At 33.1% G+C, this 21,887-nt stretch overlaps 2 protein-coding genes across 3 annotated transcripts; one reads left to right on the top strand and one right to left on the bottom strand.

Moving 5' to 3' along the window:
* The first annotated feature begins 8,146 nt into the window (after nt 1–8,146).
* LOC140812300 (uncharacterized) lies at nt 8,147–14,848 on the top strand. 2 transcript variants are annotated; one of them, XM_073170531.1, is made up of 3 exons: nt 8,147–8,460; nt 10,983–14,131; nt 14,558–14,848. In XM_073170531.1, the coding sequence occupies exons 2-3, from the start codon at nt 12,822–12,824 to the stop codon at nt 14,604–14,606; spliced, it is 1,359 nt and encodes a 452-aa protein (XP_073026632.1). In that variant the 5' UTR covers nt 8,147–8,460; nt 10,983–12,821; the 3' UTR covers nt 14,607–14,848. The 2 variants fall into 2 exon arrangements, with proteins under 2 accessions (XP_073026632.1, XP_073026633.1); XM_073170532.1 differs by having other exon boundaries at nt 8,147–11,080; nt 11,963–14,131.
* A 793-nt stretch (nt 14,849–15,641) lies between these two features.
* LOC140811575 (3-ketoacyl-CoA synthase 10-like) lies at nt 15,642–19,395 on the bottom strand. Its single transcript, XM_073169537.1, is given in 5 exon segments — nt 15,642–15,747; nt 15,943–16,116; nt 16,119–16,519; nt 16,710–17,335; nt 18,915–19,395. Coding segments are annotated over 4 exon segments (1,596 nt in total). The 5' UTR covers nt 19,332–19,395; the 3' UTR covers nt 15,642–15,747; nt 15,943–15,964.
* Nucleotides 19,396–21,887: the final 2,492 nt, after the last annotated feature.

Genomic DNA, 21,887 nt, shown 5'->3' with positions numbered 1-21,887 from the left:
AGATCTGGACGAGTACAGTTAGTCAAGTACATTAGACTACCTATTATCCTTGCATATTCCAGTTGTGAGATGGGTTCTCCTCTATTCTTTGCTAAATGAACACCTAAATCTATAGGAGTTCTAGCAGGTCGAATGTTTAAGGTACTGAATCTTTCAAGCACCTTTTCAACATAGTGAGTTTGTGATAACACTATTCCTTCAGGTATTCTAGAGATTTTAATCCCTAATATGATATCACACAACATCAAGTCTTTCATATCAAAAGACCTTTTCAACATATTCTTGGCATTTATAATCAACTCATGATTACTTCCCATAATCAACATGTCGTCTACATAAAGGCATACAATGACATAAGCACTTGCACTACCTTTAATATAAACGCATTTATCACATTCGTTGATTTTGAAACCATTTGACTTCATTGTAGTGTCAAATTTTTCATGCCATTGCTTATGTGCTTGTTTGAGTCCGTATAGTGACTTGACAAGTTTACACACCTTCTTTTCTTGTCCGGGAACGACAAACCCCTCGGGTTGTTCCATGTATATTTCCTCCTCCATTTCTCCATTCAAGAAGGCTGTCTTTACATCCATTTGGTGAATCTCAAGGTTATGCAATGCAGCAATAGCAATGAGAACACGAATGGATGTAATCCTAGTAACTGGAGAGTATGTGTCAAATAAGTCATATCCTTCTTTTTGTTTGAACCCCTTGGCCACCAATCGGGATTTATATTTATCTATAGATCCATCTTCTTTGTATTTCTTTTTAAGGATCTACTTGCATCCTAAAGGCTTACAACTCGGAGAGAGATCAGTCAACTCCCACGTATGATTATGCATGATGGATTATATTTCATCATTTGATATCTATTATTGATCGTCAAAAATTCTAGTAAGTGAATGAATACCAAGAAATAAGAAATATGTCAAAGTTTATAAATGTTAAAAACGATAATTACAAAGAATATATATTTAAATAATTTTAGAAATAATATCAAATTTAATTTTCTATCAAATATAATAAATACAAAATATAAATATAAATTACTTGCAAAACAAATTTATGAAAATAAAACACCTTCCTCGAAACACGGACTTTTCACTAGCACTGCTTGTTAATAGGGAAATGTTACCTAGCTTACACGTGTTATGCTGACGATTCTTTATATTAAATATTATTTTTAGAGGATCAGTATGAAAATTAAATGCATGATGTGATTTAAAATGTTACGCTTGGAATTTATTGATTTATTTATATTTGTTCACTTTGACTAGAAATTTATTAACTGTCACCAAACTTGAGACAAAATTAATGTTGAGATAAGGGCTTTTCATAGCCATGTCAATTGAGATTGGTATATTGTCTTTTTTCTAACATAAAACTTAGATTAAATATGGTTAAAGTTTTCGTTCACTTAACATAAGATATATGTGCTGAGTGATAAATCATGATCATTCGTTTATATGTCATGATTGAATGAACAGTTATGATTTATTACTCAACATACATACCATATGTTGAGTAGATAGATAATGACACTGCACATATAAGTAGTATGAATAAAATAAAACCATTAAATGCATGGTGGAGTTAGTTTGAAACTTAACAATAATAGAAGCAATTACCTGTGATTGTACCCAAATATGGTGCAACTTCTTAATAAATGTAATATCGGGTAACATTATATGTTTTTCTTGATAAATTAATCTATGTTTCACCTAAAATAATTTTATTTTATATTTTTATAGTTTGAGAAATCGAGCATTGTAAGAGTTCATGTCCGACTAGTCAAATAATCAACAATACTTGAGATGTTACAATGAGTCAATCCAATGTTAGACTATTATATCGTTATCGAATCTAAATAGAGAATAATCAACTTGTATGGCGTGAAAGTAAAGAGTCAATATCGACCAATTTTAATTAATATGTAGTCGATGCAGAAATTTATATCGATATCTATATATGTAAAAGAACAGTTTTTTCCTGTATTTGAAAAGTTCTCAACAAAAATAATATTATATAAGGAAATATATATCCATATTAATACATTTATCTAATGCATTAAATATTTGAAAACAGATATGAAATAAAAATGTAACTAAATGTGAAGTTTTTTTAAGTTTTTTTTTAAAAAAAATTAAACTTTGAATTTGATGTTCATCGAAGATATAAACTATATTCAAGTTTATGTATTGATTATGTATTATTTCATTTAATTTTGATTATGGTTTTAAGTTTTGTGTTACTTTTATATATTTAATTTTCACTGCTCTTTCATATTAAATAAAATACAAATTTTATACATAATATTATAAATGTTTTCTAGATTTTTAAAAGAGTTTCGTCTTGAAATTTTTGTATATTAATTGTCTGCATATTTTTTTTTAAGTGAGTCTCATGTGAGACCATCTCAGGGATATTAATATGTGAAACGGGTCAACCCTACTCATATTCACAATAAAAAGTAATACTTTTAGCATAAAAAATAATATTTTTTCATGAATGACCCAAATAAGAGACGTCTCACAAATACGACCCGTAAGACCGTCTCACACAAATTTTTGTCTTTCTATTATTGTTGTTATTATTATGTATCTTAGTCAAAATTTAATGTAAATATTTTTAACATGTCTTAAAAATAACTACAATTTTTAATCATAATGTATTCATCTAATAAAAAAAATTGACTTTTTGAATAATATTTATTTATTGTTTAAAATTTTGATAAAATAATATATGATCTTTTAAATATTTTTTATATTTTATTAGCAACACTTACACTCACTCAAGATAAAGAATTCAATTTAACGATTTAATATTGTAATCTTCATTTGAACTAGTATATCTACGCATGCGTTGCGTGCTTGTACGATATTTTTAATAATTTATTTGGTTTATATTTAAATGAGGATCAAAATATATTTATAAAAAATAATGAGTGACTACATTGTAATTTTGATATATGAAGTAAAAAATTAATTAAAAAAAGAATAAAAAATACTCAAGCAAGAATTGAACTTGCAACTTCATGGCTAAGAAACATAAGCTTTATCCACTAAATTACATGTGAGTTTCATTAAGTTTTTAGCACTTTATTAATATATATAATTAGTAAAACAGACCATGACATCAAAAGATAGTTACTCTAGATGTTTCTTACTTAATAATATAGTATAGATTGTATAGATAGTATCTCAAATGGCATAAATGTTTTTTATGTAATAATTTTTTATAATAATATTTAAAATTTAAATAAATTCATTATATATTATCAATAATTTAAATAATTATTAAATTACTGATGCTTACCAATTTTAATTATTAGCTAAATAAAATAACTTTTTTCGTATCGCAAAATGAAATACTAGTTTATCTAAAGTACGAGTTTTGTATATGAAATATATGATAAAGTTTGATTAGATTACTATGAATCACTGGAAGGAAGCCCAATTCTGGATCCTATCACAGCCATTGTAAGAATTGGGCTGGATCAAGAGTTGGGCTTCTATTTGGTCCAGTCGGATGTCATCTATTATGTTGGCCCAATTAACTTAATGGAAAAATCTTTCGTTTCATTTTCAAAACTTTTAATTTTCTTGTATTTGGCATATTTATATAAAACTAATATCTGTGAAATTTTAAATGAATGAATATCCTAAGAAACACATTTGTTCCATAAGCAAAAATTTATGTGAGACGGTTTCACGGATCATATTTGTGAAGCGAATCTCTTATTTGGGTCATTCATGAAAAAATATTACTTTTTATTGTGAATATGAGTAGGGTTAACCCTTCTCATAGAATAAAATCCGTGAGACGGTCTCACCTGAAACCCACTCTTGTCTATATATCAAAAAATTATATTTGATGGTAACAATATAAATATAATTTTTTAAACTTTACAGTAGCTCAAATATCACGTTTCGATTGATTATTTAATAAAAAGAAATTATCGCATTCCAACGCAAGACATAACATAATTCATTTTTAAAATTTCTAAATAAAAAATATTTTTTTTGTTGGTCTTCTACGTATTCAAATGGCAACGGTTGGAATATATCATAATTGAAGGGTGGCGGTGGGTGCATGAATAGAATAGGTGGGGGCAAACTAAACCATGACATGGTCCCGGTGGCCTCACTCACCCACCCCCACTAAAACCGGAAAGTGACCTCACAATTTACGCATATTTATTTCAATTACTATTAAAATCAAAGATGTGAGTGAATTCATTTGAATGAAATATTTTTACGTGTTGTATGTGTGAAATATATATATATATATATATATATATATATATATATATATATATACGTGTTGTATGTGTAAAATAACGATTACAGCTCGTATAAATCAAATGTCAACATTAACGCAAAAATTCACAATGTCGTTTTTTATAATTGATAAAATGGTACTAAAAAATTAACAGAAATTTGTTCTATATAGAAGAGCGCTATTCAATTTAAAAGAAAAGTTTATTTTATGTAGTTAAAAATTTATGTGAGACGGTCACACGGATCGTATTTCGTGATACGAATCTCTTATTTGGGTCAACCCTACCGATATTCACAATAAAAAGTAATACTCTTAGCATAAAAAGTAATATTCTTTCATGGATGACCAAAATAAGAGATTCGTCTCACAAATACAACCCGTGAAACCGTCTCACACAAATTTTTGCCCAAAATCTATATAGTTGCAAAGCTATTAAATAAATTAAATAAAAGGACCACTTCTCCCTAGAGTCTCAGCCACTAGACTTCAATTAATACTATTTACATAAAAAATATTTGATTTTCAAATTCAATTAAAATTTAATTTATAAGTAAAACTGGATCTTTCGCACACGTACTTTTTCGTGTTGATTTTTAATTTTAAATTTAATCCTTTCTTATAATATTTTTTATATAAAGAAAGATTATCATTTAAAAATTCTAAAATTTGGATAAATATTAAAAAAAATTATTTATTAGTTCTAAATTTGTTGGAAAATAGATCTGATAGTGATAAAATAATACACAAATTTACTAAAATAAATTTTTATATTATTTTTGTTAAATGAAAACAAAATATTTTTATAATTACTTTAAATATCTCAAACTTGATAATATAGATTTTGTGATCCTCAAAAACAGATTAATGATACTTTCTCAGATGTCGAGCTTTGGCCAAACGAACTATTCCACACTTGAAATCGAACTACTTACAAGTATGTTTAAAAGTCCATCAACGATCGATTTGTAATTGGAAATGGAAAAACACGTATGAAACTAAGCATTTTTTGGGTGAATTGTTGGTATCCCCCAGATAAATTCTTTTAAATATTTTTTGTTTTTATGTTTAAATTCTTTTAAATCTTAATGCAACAACTTTACTTAAACTTTTCGACTGGAAATCAAACTGTATTTGGTTCAATAATATATCCCCACTGCATTAATTTTATCCGTCAGAAAAAAAAAATTGTAAAATTTATTCTACTTCATTCAAAGAAAAATTTAATATCCTCTTCATTCGATAATACTAATTAATATCATATTTCCTGTTTTCACATGATGTGCTCACGTAACACCGAAAAATGAAGATGTGACATCGAAAAATAATGACGTGAGATTGAAACTTTGTGAATTGTCCAATGTCGTGTATATAATTAAACAAAAATAGCAAAAATTAAAAGTTAGAGAACCAAAATCAAACTTCTAAAATTAAATAAACGAAAATCCAAATTTAATTTTTTTGATAGAAACTGTAACTTTATTGAGATAAATCGTCCATTACAAGTTGAACTAACCAAAAAGGAAACTCTCCATTCAACCAGACAAATGATGAACGGGAGCAAGAAACAAAACGGGCTAAATGATGGGCTACTACATTTGCCGACCTATACACATGAGTAAGCTCCGAAATAGCAAGATTTCTGAGGCGGTCTCCAATATCAGTAGCGCAAAGACCTACATAGCCAAGATCATCCTCTGTGGCTACGACTGCTTGCACTGCCAGTAAGGAATCAGTTTCAACCAAAACATTATTGAAATTCTTCTCATAAAGTAGCTTTACCCCTTCAAGGACTGCTAGAAGTTCTCCATGGACCACAGAAACAGGCTGTGAGATTCGTTTCCCGAATGCCAACAAGAGACGACCTTGATGATCTCTGAGTACCCCCCCAATACTGTACCAATCTGTTTCTTTATTGACACAAGCATCAGTATTCAGTTTCAACATTCCAAAGCTCGGGGGAGACCACATGTGTACTTTAGGTTGCCGGTGCACTACATTAGTCTGATAGAGTTTCGAGTTCACTAGTGGAAAGTCGCTTAATAGCACCCCGCACCAATCAACATTCTCTGCTATCCTTTGGTCTCTAGACCCATGAATATATCTCTGCCGTTCTTTCCAAACAGCCCAAGTGTGGATCGCAAATGTTTCAAACTCCGACTTTTGAAGATTGTCCTTCATCCATAGGCAAAGTCCCATAGTGTGACTTGCTTTGGCAAACTTAAGCAAATAAGAGAATTGAGATTCTTTCCGCAGGTGTCTGGTCATTGAGCAAAAGAATAAGGAGTGGCATGTTGAGTCAGTAGAGGCACCACATAGTGAGCAATTACCAGTAACTGGGATATGGTGTCGCCAGAGATTATGGTTCGTGGGGATACTGTCATGCGAGACCTGCCACCAGAAAATACGGATCTTAGGAGGAAGAAAGGCTCCAGATGAAAGCCCACCAATTTTCGTTGGGGAAAGCCGATTGATGAGCTGGAGTATCGAACATTCCCCTTTGTAACCTGTATCCATCACGAACCGAGTACTTGCCTTTAGCGTCATATCTCCAGAAACGTGTATCCTTATAATCCCTTGTTGAGAGGGGGATTTTTAAGATTTCACTTGCAACATGAGTGTTGAATTTGTCGGATATGAGATCAGAATCCCAAGCTCCATCTCGAATTAGAGAACTGACAGTTAGATCATGTGCCCACGGGTCCAAAGTATCTCCCAGTTTGTTCTTCAAGCTAGGAATCCAATTATCATCAAGTATTCGAATGTCTTTGCCATCGCCCACTCGCCATAAAATTCCCTTGGCAATTACGTCTTTACTCCAGATTAACGATCTCCAAATGTATGATGGATTGTTACCTAGCCTGGCTTCCATGATGTCCCCATGCTTGAAGTATCTTCCTTTAAGGACTCAGAATATAAGGGAGTTTGGATCTCTTAGCAGACGCCAGAATTGTTTTGCTAGAAGTGCCCTATTGAATTCTGTCATTTTTCGGAAGCCAAGGCCCCCATCGGCATTTTGGTTGACAGAGAAAGTCCCAAGAGCGCCAGTGCATCTTTCTTTTTTCATTTTCTATCCCCCACCAAAAATTAGCACATGCTTTTTCTATCTCTTCACATATCTGCGATGGTATTTTAAAACAAGACATTGCATAAGTCGGGATCGCCTGAAGGACAGATTTAATAAGTACCTCCTTGCCCCTTGTAGAGAAACATTTATGGCTCCAACCTTGAATACGTTTCACCACCCTCTCCATCAGATATTTGAACTGAAGTCTCTTGCTTCTCAATGATACCGTAGGCAACCCAAGGTACAGATCATGGCATTGAACCATCGGTATAGTAAGTATCGTTTTGATTGAATCAATGGCCAGCGGATTTGTATTAGGGCTGAAAGAGAGAGCGGATTTGGAGAGGTTGATCGTTTGCCCCGAGGCTCTCTCATAAGTGTTCAGACAAACTTTTACCCAAGCTCCTTCCTCCATTGTAGCCCGAAAGAATACCAAACTGTCATCGACGAAAAACAGATGGGAGATTGATGGGCTGGAAGTTGCAATCTTCACCCCTTTAATTAGCCCTCTCGTCTCAAATAATGAGATTAACGCCGACAGTCCCTGAGCACACAACACGAATAGATATGGTGATAGTGGATCCCCTTGACGTAGCCCTCTGCCTGTGTTAGCGGACCCACCACCTCTTGATTAACTCGGAAAGAATAAGATACTGATATGACATTCGGCTTGGGGATTAAATAATTTTTCCTTATATACTGATATTTTTCCTTTAATAATTATATAAGTAGATAATTTTATGTTAATATGTTAATATATATATAATATAATAAATAATAAATAATAAAATAAAAAGAACGAGTTTTAGGTCGAAAGTGAAGCTAGCTGTTGGTAACTTTCTCAAAAAATCTCCCCCTCGTTTGCCAATCTGAATAAATATTTTTGCTTTTAATCACAAAATAAATTCGCTTTCTCGACGCTACTGGTATGAAATCGAATACCCGTGGCCGATTTTTTTTAATATTTAGTGTGCGCTGCATAAAATTTAATGGGAAAATGCGATTCGGCGAGCCAATCTGAGACATCTGCGGGCGGGCGAAGGGGATTGGTGGAAGTTGCCGCCGCATCAGGATGACGCTTTGTGTTTGGATGTTATCCAGAAAACAACCAGGCCTGTTTCCTATCCATTTATATTATTAATTAATTTAGTATTAACATCTTTTGTTCATGATTTTACTAATTTCGCTCTCTTTTTTATGTTTGGTTCGATTTTTTATTCAGCAATTCCAACATTTCATGTCTGTATCTTGATATGTTTGCCGGTGTTGATTCTTGATATTTAATGTACCGCTAGTCCAACTGTTTACACCACATGCCTCAAATTTGTGAATTGGGGAAATTGGATTTTGGTCGAAAAATATTATTTTATCTTCTTTTTGTATAATGAATTCGTGTCTTTAAAATTATCTTCACGGGTGTTTTAAACAATTTATAACAAAGTACATGAAAATATGAGATGAAATGTTCCCTAAATTAGCAAATTTGGAGTAATCTCTCTTAATTGTCCCCTTGATTTCAAGCATATTGTAGCAATGTAATGTGATTCATTTTTGTGGAAAAAAGATTCAATTTCATGATTGATTGATTATACACATGCAAGCAAGTATATAATAGTTTCTTTTAAAATCCAAACTAATGGTTGAACTAGTTAATAGGTACACTTACCTCATTACATGAATTTGTAACTATTTTGACACTTTTAATTTACATTTGTGAGTGTCATTCAAAGTAATACATACTCAAGGGCTGAAATAGTAATTTATTATGAAAAAATTGTGTGATAAAAAATTTGGTTTTTGGATTGAATCACTGTGGAACTCTGCTTCTGAGCAATACTGTAGCTATTTGTCCAGTTGATTGTACAAATCATTTTACCGGAGTCAGAAGCCATAGTCTCTTCAATGAATTTCCTTTTTTTAATCCTCATGAGGTGTTTATTGAAAATATAAACGATGTCAAGGATTTATTCTTCAAATTCCAGTAGTTTTCTTCGTTTCTGACGTCGTATTTGTTTAGATGATTAGAATCTAATTTAAGAGTCACTTTCGTTTGATAGTTAGAAGTTAGGAAGGACTCTAGGTTTAATCATAGGTTAAAGAAATTTCCACGCCCCATATAATCTTTAAAAAATGTTAATTATATATATCTATCCCGAGATTTGTCATATTAAAAAAACTCAACTGTATTTAAATATTACTTGAAAAAAGTATTAAATAAATCCAGTAAATTCTGACATTACATACCACCTGTTCAGGTTTGTATATTCTTACCCTTAAGCCTCTAAAAATATAAGATAAATGCAAACCTAAAGGTCTAAAATATAAGATAAATATAAATTTGATGAGAGTATTTTGTAATTTCAGAACTTATTGGATTTATTTGTTGTTTTTCACAAACCTTAAACGAGTAAATGTAACATTTTTTAATACTTGAATTTTTTTTTGTGACTATGATAAACATCAAGGAAGTAGATGTAATTCGTCCTAAGAAAAATGAATATATGATGGTGTATCACTAGTATCAAGTTGTTGAATTATAATGAGTCTAGCATAGAGGTGTAAGCAAATCGAACTGACACGAATATTAAGAAAATTTTAAGGTTTGAATTCGACTTGATATTTGAGCTCGGATACTTTAAATTTTTTGGCTTGAGTTGGTTCAAATTAGAGCTTGAGTTGGTTCAAATTCGACTCGAAATGTTCAAACTTGTTCGCGAGCTATTCAAACTAATGCTCTAAAATAAATATTCGAAATGTTCTTATTTAATATATAATCATATTATATTAATAATAATTAAAGTTCGCAAGCAAGTCGTGAACTATCGTACAAAATAATATATACTCGACTTCAACTCGAAAAAAAGTTAAAACATGTACGATAATTTCAAATTTGAATCAACTATTTCTCGAGCCGATTTGAAAAGTTAATAAGCCGACTTAATTCATTTTCACCTGTAGCCTAGCATATAAAAGCAAAGATGGAGGTAATCACCGAAAGTAAAATCTGGATGAACCAATAAATTTGTTTAAGAGATTTCTGTAAGGAATTAGGAGGAAATTCTGGGATGGTTCTAGAAATTGAAACATTTCAGGAATTGGTACCACAAATCTTGAAAAATATATAGATCACCCCATGATTCTTGAAGTTCATACCATTGCATATATAATATTGAATTTACGTATCTTCTTCATTCATTTTCATTGTATGATGGATTGTGACCTAGCCTGGTAGTGAAATTATTGAACACGAATTTAATAGCTCGAAGATAAAGGAGACACAATAGAGACACTACACCACTACAAAAATATTTCTGATTCCGTCGCTAAAACCTGTCGCTAATCAAATTAGCGACGGAAATTAACACCGTTGTTAAGGTCACCGTCGCAAACATATTGCGACAGTTTTTCAAAACTCGTCGCTAATTAGCGACGGTTTTTAGTAGATTAACGATGGTTTTTTAATATAAACTGTCGCTAATTGTAGTGCACGTTCACGTAAAAAATGATAACTGGTTTGAAACTTAATTAGTTAAGCATTAATTTCTCTATCTCAACTTTTAGACAAAGGTTAATCTCACGCTGATTCTGTAGATATAAATACTTTTTATTACGTGGGAACATAATTTCGTTACAGCTTGCTGCTGAAAAAGGGTGTGCAAGGCTCTCATAAGCCAATGAGCTGAAAGAGGTTTAGCGAAAAAGGAGCTTGAAATTTAAAGCGAGGAGAGTAAGGTATGGAGCGTCTGTGATTTTTTTCCAGGCTGTGTTTTTATTATATATATCACATAAATTTTTACATATTATATATTATATTGTTCTATATTATAGGTCCAAGTTCTAAGTTTGATCCGACTATAATAATGTTGCGGAATGACAATTTTAAAATATTCAATGTTGGAGAATCAAATCATTTATATAATATTTAAATGTGAAACAAGTTACATATAAATTTCCCTGTTTTTTCACATAGAAAGCGACACTGTACGCTGCAGGGAATATCATATTTGTGTTTATCATTGCATTATAAAAATAGGACAAGTCTTCGACCCAATCTGTATCGTGAAAAAGTATCGTTTTTTATGTCAAAAATATTACTTTTCGTGATAATTATGGATCGGGTCAACTCGTGTTACGAATAAAAATCCATGAGAGTCTCTCACGAGAGAGCTACTCATGAAACATATATAAAAGACATACTTAATTGTACATGTCTGAGACTTGAAATTTATGCATCACAATCCAATATCAACAAGTGCTCTATTTAAGAATCCACACTGATTGAATTCTCCCGTCAGTTTCTGTAACCACTTTGTGCTGAAACTTCCACAGCCTGGTCCCTTTGCGTATGGTGTATACCAGAAATTGAATTGATCAGAATGCATGATTCTTGGGTCTTCTTTAAAATTTTGATTTCACATATAAAAATTTACACTTTCATGATTAGATAAATGATATAGAAGATGACTTTATAACAAAAATAATAATAAATTTGGAAATTCCGATTACTATGACACCCAATTTCATACATGTAGTAACATTTGTAGTTGCTATGATGATAAGTTTTAAGTTCGTATTTGCGTTATAAAAGACTAAAAAAGTGTGCTTAAATTCAAGGTCCGGCAAGGCATAGGGCTTGTGCCGAGAGTCATGTCAAGGCTCAATTCTTCGAATAAGGTGTGGAGCTTGATCATGAAGCATGCATTTGGAGTGTTTAAAGGATGAAGAAACATTCTAAGCAAGTTTCAAATAAAAGCATGGAAATAAACTATAATATAATATTCTATCAAATTTTCTCGTTTAATTTTTCTTTGGGAAACCCAGGTATCCGGGCTTTTGTCCAACAAACCTTGTCAAATGCCCAAATTTCCCTTCTCCTTGTGACTTAGTTTAGGCTCCTGAGAGTTAGGGCAGAGTAAGATAAAATATAGGGGTCGGTTTGTAGTGATCATGTAAGCAACTAAGATAAGGATAAAGCCAAGTTTAGGACTTGTCAAATGCTTTGAATGGAAAAAACTAGGTGTCCTATGCAAATTGGCTTATCAATTGAACTGCCTGGCGTTTGTATAAAAAAATTTAAACGTGTTACAAGTTTAATATTCATCCAAGGATGAAGAAGAAAATGTATTATCTGATTGAGACCAGAGTTTGTGTTCATGGGGTTGCATTTAAGCTAGTGATATGATGAAATGCTTGGGGTTGTACCTGTTTACCCATCTTAATCTTGGGCTAGTAAGCTAGTAATTTATGTGACCAATGCCCTCTAGCAACCATTGAAGTCTGAGTTGCTTATCGCCATATTCACGGGGCAATTCATGGTTATAATTATTAGTATATATATTCTTTTGTTTAAAACCAAAGAGAAGGTCAAATTGAATTGTGAAATCTCCACCTACTGCCAGTAAAACGGGGAGTTAAAAATCCTGGTAGTTTTCCAAAACAGGGAAAACTCCAAAAGATTTAAAAACCCTAGACCATGTCACCAGCTATTTATAGCACCCACGAGCACTCCTTTCATCTTGACCTCTACCCTCTCTGCATTCTGTGCTTTGGCCCCCATATAAAGTGCATAAAATTATCTTCAGAACCACCTTTTCCCCTTTCCAACCCTTCATTCCATATAAACTTCTTTACTAGAAAACCAAATTTTGCACAAAAAATGAGGGGAAAATCTTCTCCGAAAACAAAAGATGGAGTGGTGGAAGTAGATTATAATGAAAATTTGGAAGAACCCCATCTGTCTGGTACTTACATTCGTACCCTTGTTAAGGAATTGACCTCTTCAAGAACCAAAGATTCATTGAATAATAAGGTGGTTGAGAATTCAGAGGGAGAACCGGTTGAGGGAGAACTGGTTTCCAGCAACCAAAATTCAACTGGGATTGGTTATGGATTTTCTAATCATAAACAAGAAAAATCTCCACAACAGCATAAAAAACAAGTGAGGAGAAGGCTTCACACAAGCCGGCCTTATCAAGAAAGGCTGCTAAATATGGCTGAAGCCCGAAGAGAAATTGTTGCTGCTCTTAAATTTCATAGAGCGGCAATGAAACAAGCAAGTGAAAAACAACAGCAACAGCAGCAGCAGTTCGAATCAGGTTCTGAAATGCCGCCATTGGGGCCCTTATCTAATCAACTTTCCTTAGAACAGGAGGCCAAATTAATGTCTAGGAGGAATCCAAGAATTTATGCTTCTAATTCTTCTACTACCAGCAATTTTCCGATCGAGAATCTAGGCCATTTATATTGCTCACAAGGCTTGTGTTCCCTTTATTCTTGGCCTGTTTCGACAATTGCACCTCCATCACTTATCCAAGAAAATCTCAATTTTATTCTACCAAGCCAAACGCTAGGTCTCAACCTCAATCTTCAAGATTTCAACCTTTTGGACACCCCTTGTAATGGTATAAGCAAATCTTCATCAGTTTACTCCTCTTCTTCCGCTTCAACATCTTCTTCCCTTGCCACGGAGGAAATTCCAAGCATGGCGGTGCCACCTACTGTGGTTTCGGCTGAGGTGACCGAATTCGGTGATTCTGGCTTGCGTTCAGCTTTGGATGACAAGGAGATGGCAGAGATCAGGTCGATTGGGGAGCAGTACCAGATGGAATGGAATGACACTATGAATTTAGTGACATCTGCTTGGTGGCTCAAGTTCTTGAAGGAAATTAAGCCAGAGGATGAAGTTATGGAATATCCTGCCTGGCTAAATGCAAACGAGAGCTGCTTGCGCGATCTGAACGATTGTTGCTCAGATGAATACTTGCAAGAGCCTGCTTTGCCTTGGTAAGAATTAATCTTGAGAAATAATTTAATGTTCACCTGAAAATTGTTGGATTTATCTTTCATTTTGGATCGGTTGGATATGGCCATATAACCTATGAGGTTGATCTAGTCATAAAGGTTCTTAGCCCTATTCCTGTTTAGGCCAGGCACAATTTGATTCCAAAATTTTTTACCAATTACTACTACATTGTTTCCTGTAACATTCCTTGTTTTATAGTAATGCCTAAAAAAATATTTTGTCCCTCGATTTTTCATTGTTTAATATGACCAGAGAATTTGTGTAGCACTGTGTGCAACACTATCTTGCCAAAATTTTCTGGTTTATCCCTGATATCTCCTGCCACTTTTGGATTCCTTTTCTTTTATTATCATTAAGATCTCTTACAATTGAATGCCTTTGCAATTTCTGTCTTTGTGACAATGCAGCATGGACATTGAGGAAATTGAAGCCATGGATGACGACTGGTTAGCCTGAAAAAAATCTGTTCGAACTAGTTTGATATCGAGACTAATGTGTGATGACGATGAAAATTTGTGCTCTCCTTGAATAAGACTCGCTTGTATGTAATGAACAAGCAAACTAAATAAAATAGCATATGGAGAGGAAATTATTTTATCCCTTGATCTCTCCTGTATTTTTAGTTGAAGTCTGGCTTCACTGTGATGAAAGAATGCTCAAATTTTTTATGTTTTATAAATTAAAGTTTTATTAATTGATTTTTTTTTGGGTTTATTGAGTACGTATATGTTTCATACTTTAACATTTCCATTACATTTCATGGTCACTCATATTCCCTTTTGGTATTTGTGTTATAAAAAATGTCATTAATTGTGCTTTGCTTGTGGTGTAGGGAAGAATGTTACTTCATTGAGCATTTGCTACAAAATATTCATGTTTCCCTGTATTTTGAAAGTGAAATTGCGTGAAACAAATGCCATCTTTAATTTTGGGAAACTTTTGTTACATGTTCTAACGAGTCAATTTTGTTATGTCAAAAATTTCACTTTATTATTGCAAATAGGATCATGAATGATTATTTCGTCTTACACAAATCATGGATTTGAAATCTCAGTCCAAATTTGATATCATGTAGTAATAATCATGATGAAGTGTTATTTAAAATCTATTCGTCAAATAATTTCCCAGATCAATCTTACTTTGATCAAGAGTTCACATGTAATTGCCTTCATTTAGAGAATGAAGTTAATATCATTCATCGTCAGATTGGTTTATACTTAGTGCCTATTTATTCAAACCCAAAATGCTCGGAGTACTAGCAAACCACATGATATATATATAATCCTCTTTCGTTCGCCAGAGGGAAATAATGTACAATTTTGACCATAAAAATGCAATAATCAGAAGGTATAATGACAATTCACCTTTCAATCACATATATATTGTGTCCCAACCTAGTCACTTCTCAAATATTGTATTAGCAATCCATTTCATCCTACCACATCACTTTCATGATCATATTATAATTTGTGATTTTTTATTATTTCTATAATATTATTCCAACCAAACACAAACTTAAAACATAGCTCGAGAGTGTAGCTACTAATGTTATATGTAAAACCTCAAATTTGCTGGTAACACGTTGCTCGTCATGTACCTGTAAAGACAAAACACAAAATACATGAAAATGCAGAACAAATCTCAACTAATTTATAGCCATCAGTGTCTGAAAATAACCTCAAACTTTGACACAGAATTAAAGCAATTAGAGAATAACAAGAGAACAAATGCAACAATCAAATCAACCAATCCAAGATGCTGATCACTCTTGAAATTGGCCAAAAATTCTTACCAGGGAAAGGGACCAGACCAGCCTACAATCCAGGCTGAGGATACCTATCGATACACTCCATCCACGGGTTCCTCCCAGGCTTCTTGATCCCCCTCAGGGACTTCCAGACAGCACTGTTACATTTCAAACCAGACCCGAAAGCGAGCTGCCATACACGGTCGCCACCCTTCACTTGTCCTTTGCCTCCAGGTACGCCAGCTCGTACCAAATGCTACTGCTCGATGTGTTACCAAACCTGTGCAGCATGGCACGAGACGCCTCGAGGTTCTTGTCGCTGAGTCCCAAGTTCCTCTGCAGCTCATCAAGCACAGTCTTGCTCGCTGCGTGCACGCAGAAGTGCTCGAACGCAAGCTTGTAATCGGGGATGTATGGCTTCGTGGGCTTGGAATTTCCACCGTTGCGGGAGAGGATTCTCCAGATTAGGGTGGAGAAGAAGAGGAGCTGCTCGGAGAATGGGAGGACGAGAGGACCGAGCGTGGTGATGTTGGCTTTGAGGGCATCTGCGCCTATTTCGATCAAGTCTTTGCTGATTTTTATTCCTCTGAATCTCTCGCTGTCTTCTTCTTGTCGGATGCTCCTGACAAGAAGGGAATGAATGATGATAAGTATACAAAATCATTCACAAACTATAAGCACGAGATTATGATTAAAGTGAGAGTAATTATATCATTACATAGATGAAGACGATCGACACTCAATTATATTGCAACACAAACCAAAAAAGAAAAAACTCGGTATGCGATAAAAATGAAGGGATAAATACATACCCGAAGCTCCGATCGTCAGCTCCCTTATGGGTGCGAACTATATGCTCCAGTCGGTACTTGGAACGGCGGTAGTCACGGCGGCGATTGGAGAGGAGCACGGCGGAGCAACCCATTCTGGAGTAACAATTAGGGATCAGCATCGATCTATCCTTCCCAGGATACCAGTTGTACGCCACCATCTCCGTACTCACCACCACAGCATAATTATTAGGATTCGCGAGAAGCATGTCGCGCCCCAAATCTATGGCAATGATCCCAGCGCTGCAACCCATCCCCCCCAGATTGAAGCTCAGAATGTTTCCCCTTAGCTTGTAGTGGTTTATTATCATGGCGGAGAGAGATGGCGTGGGGTTGAAGATGCTGCAATTGACGACCAGGACGCCGATGTCTTTCGGCCGGACTTTAGACTTCTCGAAGAGCTCATCCAGAGCGCCGAACATGACTGTGGATGCTTCTGCTCGCCCTTCTTTCATGGTGACTATGTTCTCCGGCGAACCGATGGATTTGGGGACGTAGGTCTCATCGCCGATGCCGGAGGAGTGAAGGATTCGCTTCTGGAATTCCAGGCTTTCCTCATCAAATTTTCCTGAACTTCTCGCAAGTTCGATGAATTGATCCTTTGTCATCTGCATGCAGGCATACATTCATGCCAACGTTATTATCTTAAAAGACAATAGATAGATTTATCAAATTTAAAATTTTACATTTCTTATATTATGATTATAAAAAAATTTTGTTTTTTCGTGATTTTGATATTCTATCTCGTTAAATTTCAGTTTTAATCCGTTATATTTGTATTTTTGGTAATTTTAGTCCTTTCGACTGATGTAATTATTCTTGTTGTTTTGATGTGAATAATGTCATGTCAGCAATTCCGATAAAAAAAATTGATTCAAATTACCAAAAAATGAAAGATATATTACTAAGATTGAAATATGATAATGTAAATATATATAAAAAAATTGCATAAAATTTCCCCTAAAATATTGTGTTTATCAGTTTAATCATATATTTCTATTATCAATCGAATGTAATGTAAATGTAAATACTATAGCACTTTTTCGATACAATTAGTTTGATCAGGTTTGAAATTTCTATTTACCTAAACCTTCACCAAATTAATTTTCCTTTTGATTAATTTTAAAAATCCATTCAAACTGCTATTTGACTAAAAATAAATCTAGACAAAGTAGTAGATACCTCTAATTAATATCATATGCTAATCAATTATTTTGTTAGAAGATTTGAGCTAAAAATAATCAACATTTCAAAATTAGTAGAGTACAAAAAATGAAGATTTTTACCACATTGAAGTACCTTCAAATTTGACAGATCAAGAATTAGAAAATGAAAAATATCTATATCTACGATGAGAGTTACAAAATACATTTGAAATTAAAAAATTATCCCTACACTTTATTAGGAAAACTATTTCAACAACTAATTTCTGATATTTTTTAAATTTCAAATACACTTTGTAACCCAATATTTAACACCATTTATACATGTAGCACAACCCTTGGAAAATTTGATTTTTTTATAAGAACAGAAGATAAAGAAACCATAATTTCGATTGATGACAAAAATTTGAAATATAGAAATTAATACATGCATATATATTACATAAATACCACGATAAAATTTAAAGAAACAGTCAATAGCTACAGATTATTAGAAAGACAAAAACTTATGTGAGACGATCTCACATGTCGGTATCACATGTCGGTATTTCGTGAGACAGATCTTTTATTTGAATCATCCATAAAAATATTAATTTTTATGCTAAGAGAATTATTTTTATTGTGAATATCGATAGGATTTGTGAGATTGTTTCACACTAGACATACTGATCTATTAGAAATTCCATCCCTCAATCCCTTTAATCCATTTTTTAGTTGATCTACTACATGGATAAATACTCAATAAATCGAATTACAAACTTTTTATCTTAAACTTTCTCAATTATAATAAAATTTAATAATATTCAATCGGCATCACTTAGACACGTTGAAATCTATCTCTAATTTGTTGTGTAATTAAGGCTGGTCTAATTAATGCTATCACATTACACTCTAATTAATCACAAAAATCTAAACATTTCATCCCATTAATTAGCATTTAATTAAGCTTCTAATGAACTCGTCGAAGAAGATGGAACAATATATATTAAATACAAATAATTAATGAATATATATATATATATACCTTCAAATCATCTTGGGGTTTGTAGCAAGCGAAATCAACGAGATATATGGCACGCGGGCGGGTCATGAAGTACACGCAGAGGGTGAACACGAACAGCGCCACGAACCCCAGCACGGCGGCGAGATCATACTTCAAGGTGCTGTCCCAGACCCTCCGCCACAGATCCTCCGTGCTAAGGCTGCCCACCTCCGCCCCGAACACCAGCAGCATCAACGGAATGGTGGCCAGGTAAACCCCATGGTTGATCAAGTAATGGTACCCCAACTTCACGTACTTGAGGTTCACCGAGTTCACGAACTCCGGAAGCCGCCGCCGCACCCTGACGGAGAAGGTCTTGGATCCGGCGTCGGGCCCGGATGACTCGATCCCCCGGTTCACTATTTCCGTGGACAGCATGTGTTGTTCGGCTCTAGCCATGGTGAAGAAGATGGAAGTCCCGGGCTCGTCACGACTTGTGGACTGATTGAGGGATAGAAGACGATATATAGTTTGAAAACATAGTTGAATGGGAAAGGAGGAGTAAATGCGTTAGGGTTTCGGCAGTTGGATGGTTTTCAACCATTAATTCTTGCATTTATTGTAGGTAGTTCGAAATTAGTCAGCTGGCATCTTTTTTCCCTGCTGGCGAAATAATGAAACCCATTTCAAATATTATCCTAATTAGCCTCCATTCGTTTATATAGCAAAAAACTTGTGTGAGACGGTCTCACGAATCTTTATTGGTGAGACGGATCAACACTACTGATATTCACACCAAAAAGTAATAACTTTAGCATAAAAAGTAATATTTTTTCATGAATGATCCAAATAACAGATATGTCTCACAAAATACGATCCGTGAGACCGTCTCACACAAGTTTTTGCTATATATATATAAGTGTGTGCACGGCCACACGCATGTTTATTGAAGACAGACTCTTTAGAAGATTTCTCTAAGTTTTATGTATTTAGAGGTACACAAATATAAACAGTTACAAATACATATATACATATGTGTGAATTTGTGTGAGTGCGCGCTTGTTAAATATATTATTTGATTAAGTATGGGTGTTTGAAGACAAACCCTATTGATTTTTTTCTCTAAATTTGATACATTTAGAGGTACATGCACAAATGTGTTATTGTCCCTCCTATAAATATTATATATGTATATATATATTTCATGAACTTCTAGATTTGTCATTGATCTGTCAAGTATAGCCCAGTATAATAAATAAAAAAATATTGTAATTTAAGTTTAACCTGTCTGAATAAATAAGCTATGGCTTGGTCCTTATATTAACCATAGTTTTATCGGGCACACTGATGGAAATATAAAAGAAATTTGATTTTATATGGTTTCGAATTGAAGTTGTTACATTTTTTTTATATGATTCGATGTACAATATCATTTGCCTACAAGGTAGAGATCACGAGGGAATTAATCGAACAGGCGGCATATTTTTTTTTAAATAATTTATAAGAACATTGTAATAACATTTAGGTAAAATTACAATTTTGATCATATATATGTGTATATAATTTTGGTCTTTGTCAAATGTTTATTTTAATAGAAAATAACTTTTTTTCGGTCCACTGATTTGTTTCACATTGAATTTTGATTGACTATGTATTTAAAGTTCAGTTTTGATGCAATAACAATTATATAGATTGCATGTCATTTGATTCTATTTCGTCCGAGTGATGGCGTGACAACAAAATTGAAGATATGACGACGGAAATTGCTCACATAGAACCGAAAAATGATGACATATCCGACATCACACGAGAAATTAGACCAATATAAGAAAAAAATTAAAATTTAGTGCACAAAGACCAAAGTTTACAAGTTTTCCTATCATTTAATGTATGTAAAATATGATAAAATAGATAAGATATTATGTAGTTTATAAATGTGATATTTCTTTCGCTTTTCCCCTTGATTTTGTATGTACGTATAGTTTAATGTATTGTTAGCTGTTATCACATTCACCTCAAAGTTGTGGTAGTCGATATATCTAGTTGGCTATGGCAATAATTATTCTAGATCTTTAATTAAATGTGGGGAAATTTTAATACATTTGTGTGTAGCTAATATTAGGCCAACTAATATATTGCTATTTTTCTTTTAGTTTTAAATTTTCCTGACAAACCCCATTTATTGTCTGCGCCCAACTTAGTACAATAAATAAATAAATATATATATATATATATATATATATATATATATATATATATATATATATATATATATATATATATATATATATATAACATTTGATCTTTTTGAAATTTTAGATTTCGTGAGTACAATTGTTCGAATAACAATAAATAAATACTCATAATTATGGAGGGAATAAAAAAGAGAAACGTTATATTATAACTTAAATGTTACATGAAAAATTTACCACATAAATTGTGGGGACCCGGACGCTAATCATCTTTGGGATTTAATTATCAATTAAGATAAACATGGTCTAAAATTTTTTCTTTTTAAAATGCATATGCGGAAGGTAATGAAATCATTCTATTATAAAGTCAGTATAATAATACAAATCTTGTACAACAATTATTCAAACTAGTCTAAGGTTCAACTACTAATTTCAAGTATTAAACCAGGTCTACAATAAGTCCAGAATCACCACTCTAAACTCGTCTTCTCTCATCATCTTCTTGACCCAGATCTTGTCCCACCTGTTGTCATGCACACATACAAACAAGACAACAGCCGAATAACTCCGGTGAGAATAAATCTCAGTATAAACAATGTATACATGCAATTAACAGAATTAACATAAAAGCATGCATTATATCTTTGTACATGTATCTAAAATCAAACAACATGTATCAATATTAATCTATAAATAAAACATGAATCGTAATCTACGAAACATAATTCAATGCGGATCTGTAATTCAATTCTAGTCTCAATATCTAAGACTCGACTCATCTCTCATTCTAATCTAGGGATCCCGGTGTATAAGAACGTAACAA

Source organism: Primulina eburnea, chromosome 14 (genome assembly GCF_022965805.1).
Source record: "Primulina eburnea isolate SZY01 chromosome 14, ASM2296580v1, whole genome shotgun sequence".
NCBI lineage: Eukaryota > Viridiplantae > Streptophyta > Magnoliopsida > Lamiales > Gesneriaceae > Primulina > Primulina eburnea.
This window is presented reverse-complemented; position numbering and strand designations above follow the sequence as displayed.

Bases quoted from the DNA above. Each gene is read 5' to 3' on its own strand.
- LOC140812300 (XM_073170531.1), top strand. From the start codon at position 12,822: ATGTCACCAGCTATTTATAGCACCCACGAGCACTCCTTTCATCTTGAC. The intron at 14,132-14,557 runs GTAAGAATTAAT...GTGACAATGCAG, and splicing joins CAAGAGCCTGCTTTGCCTTG to CATGGACATTGAGGAAATTG.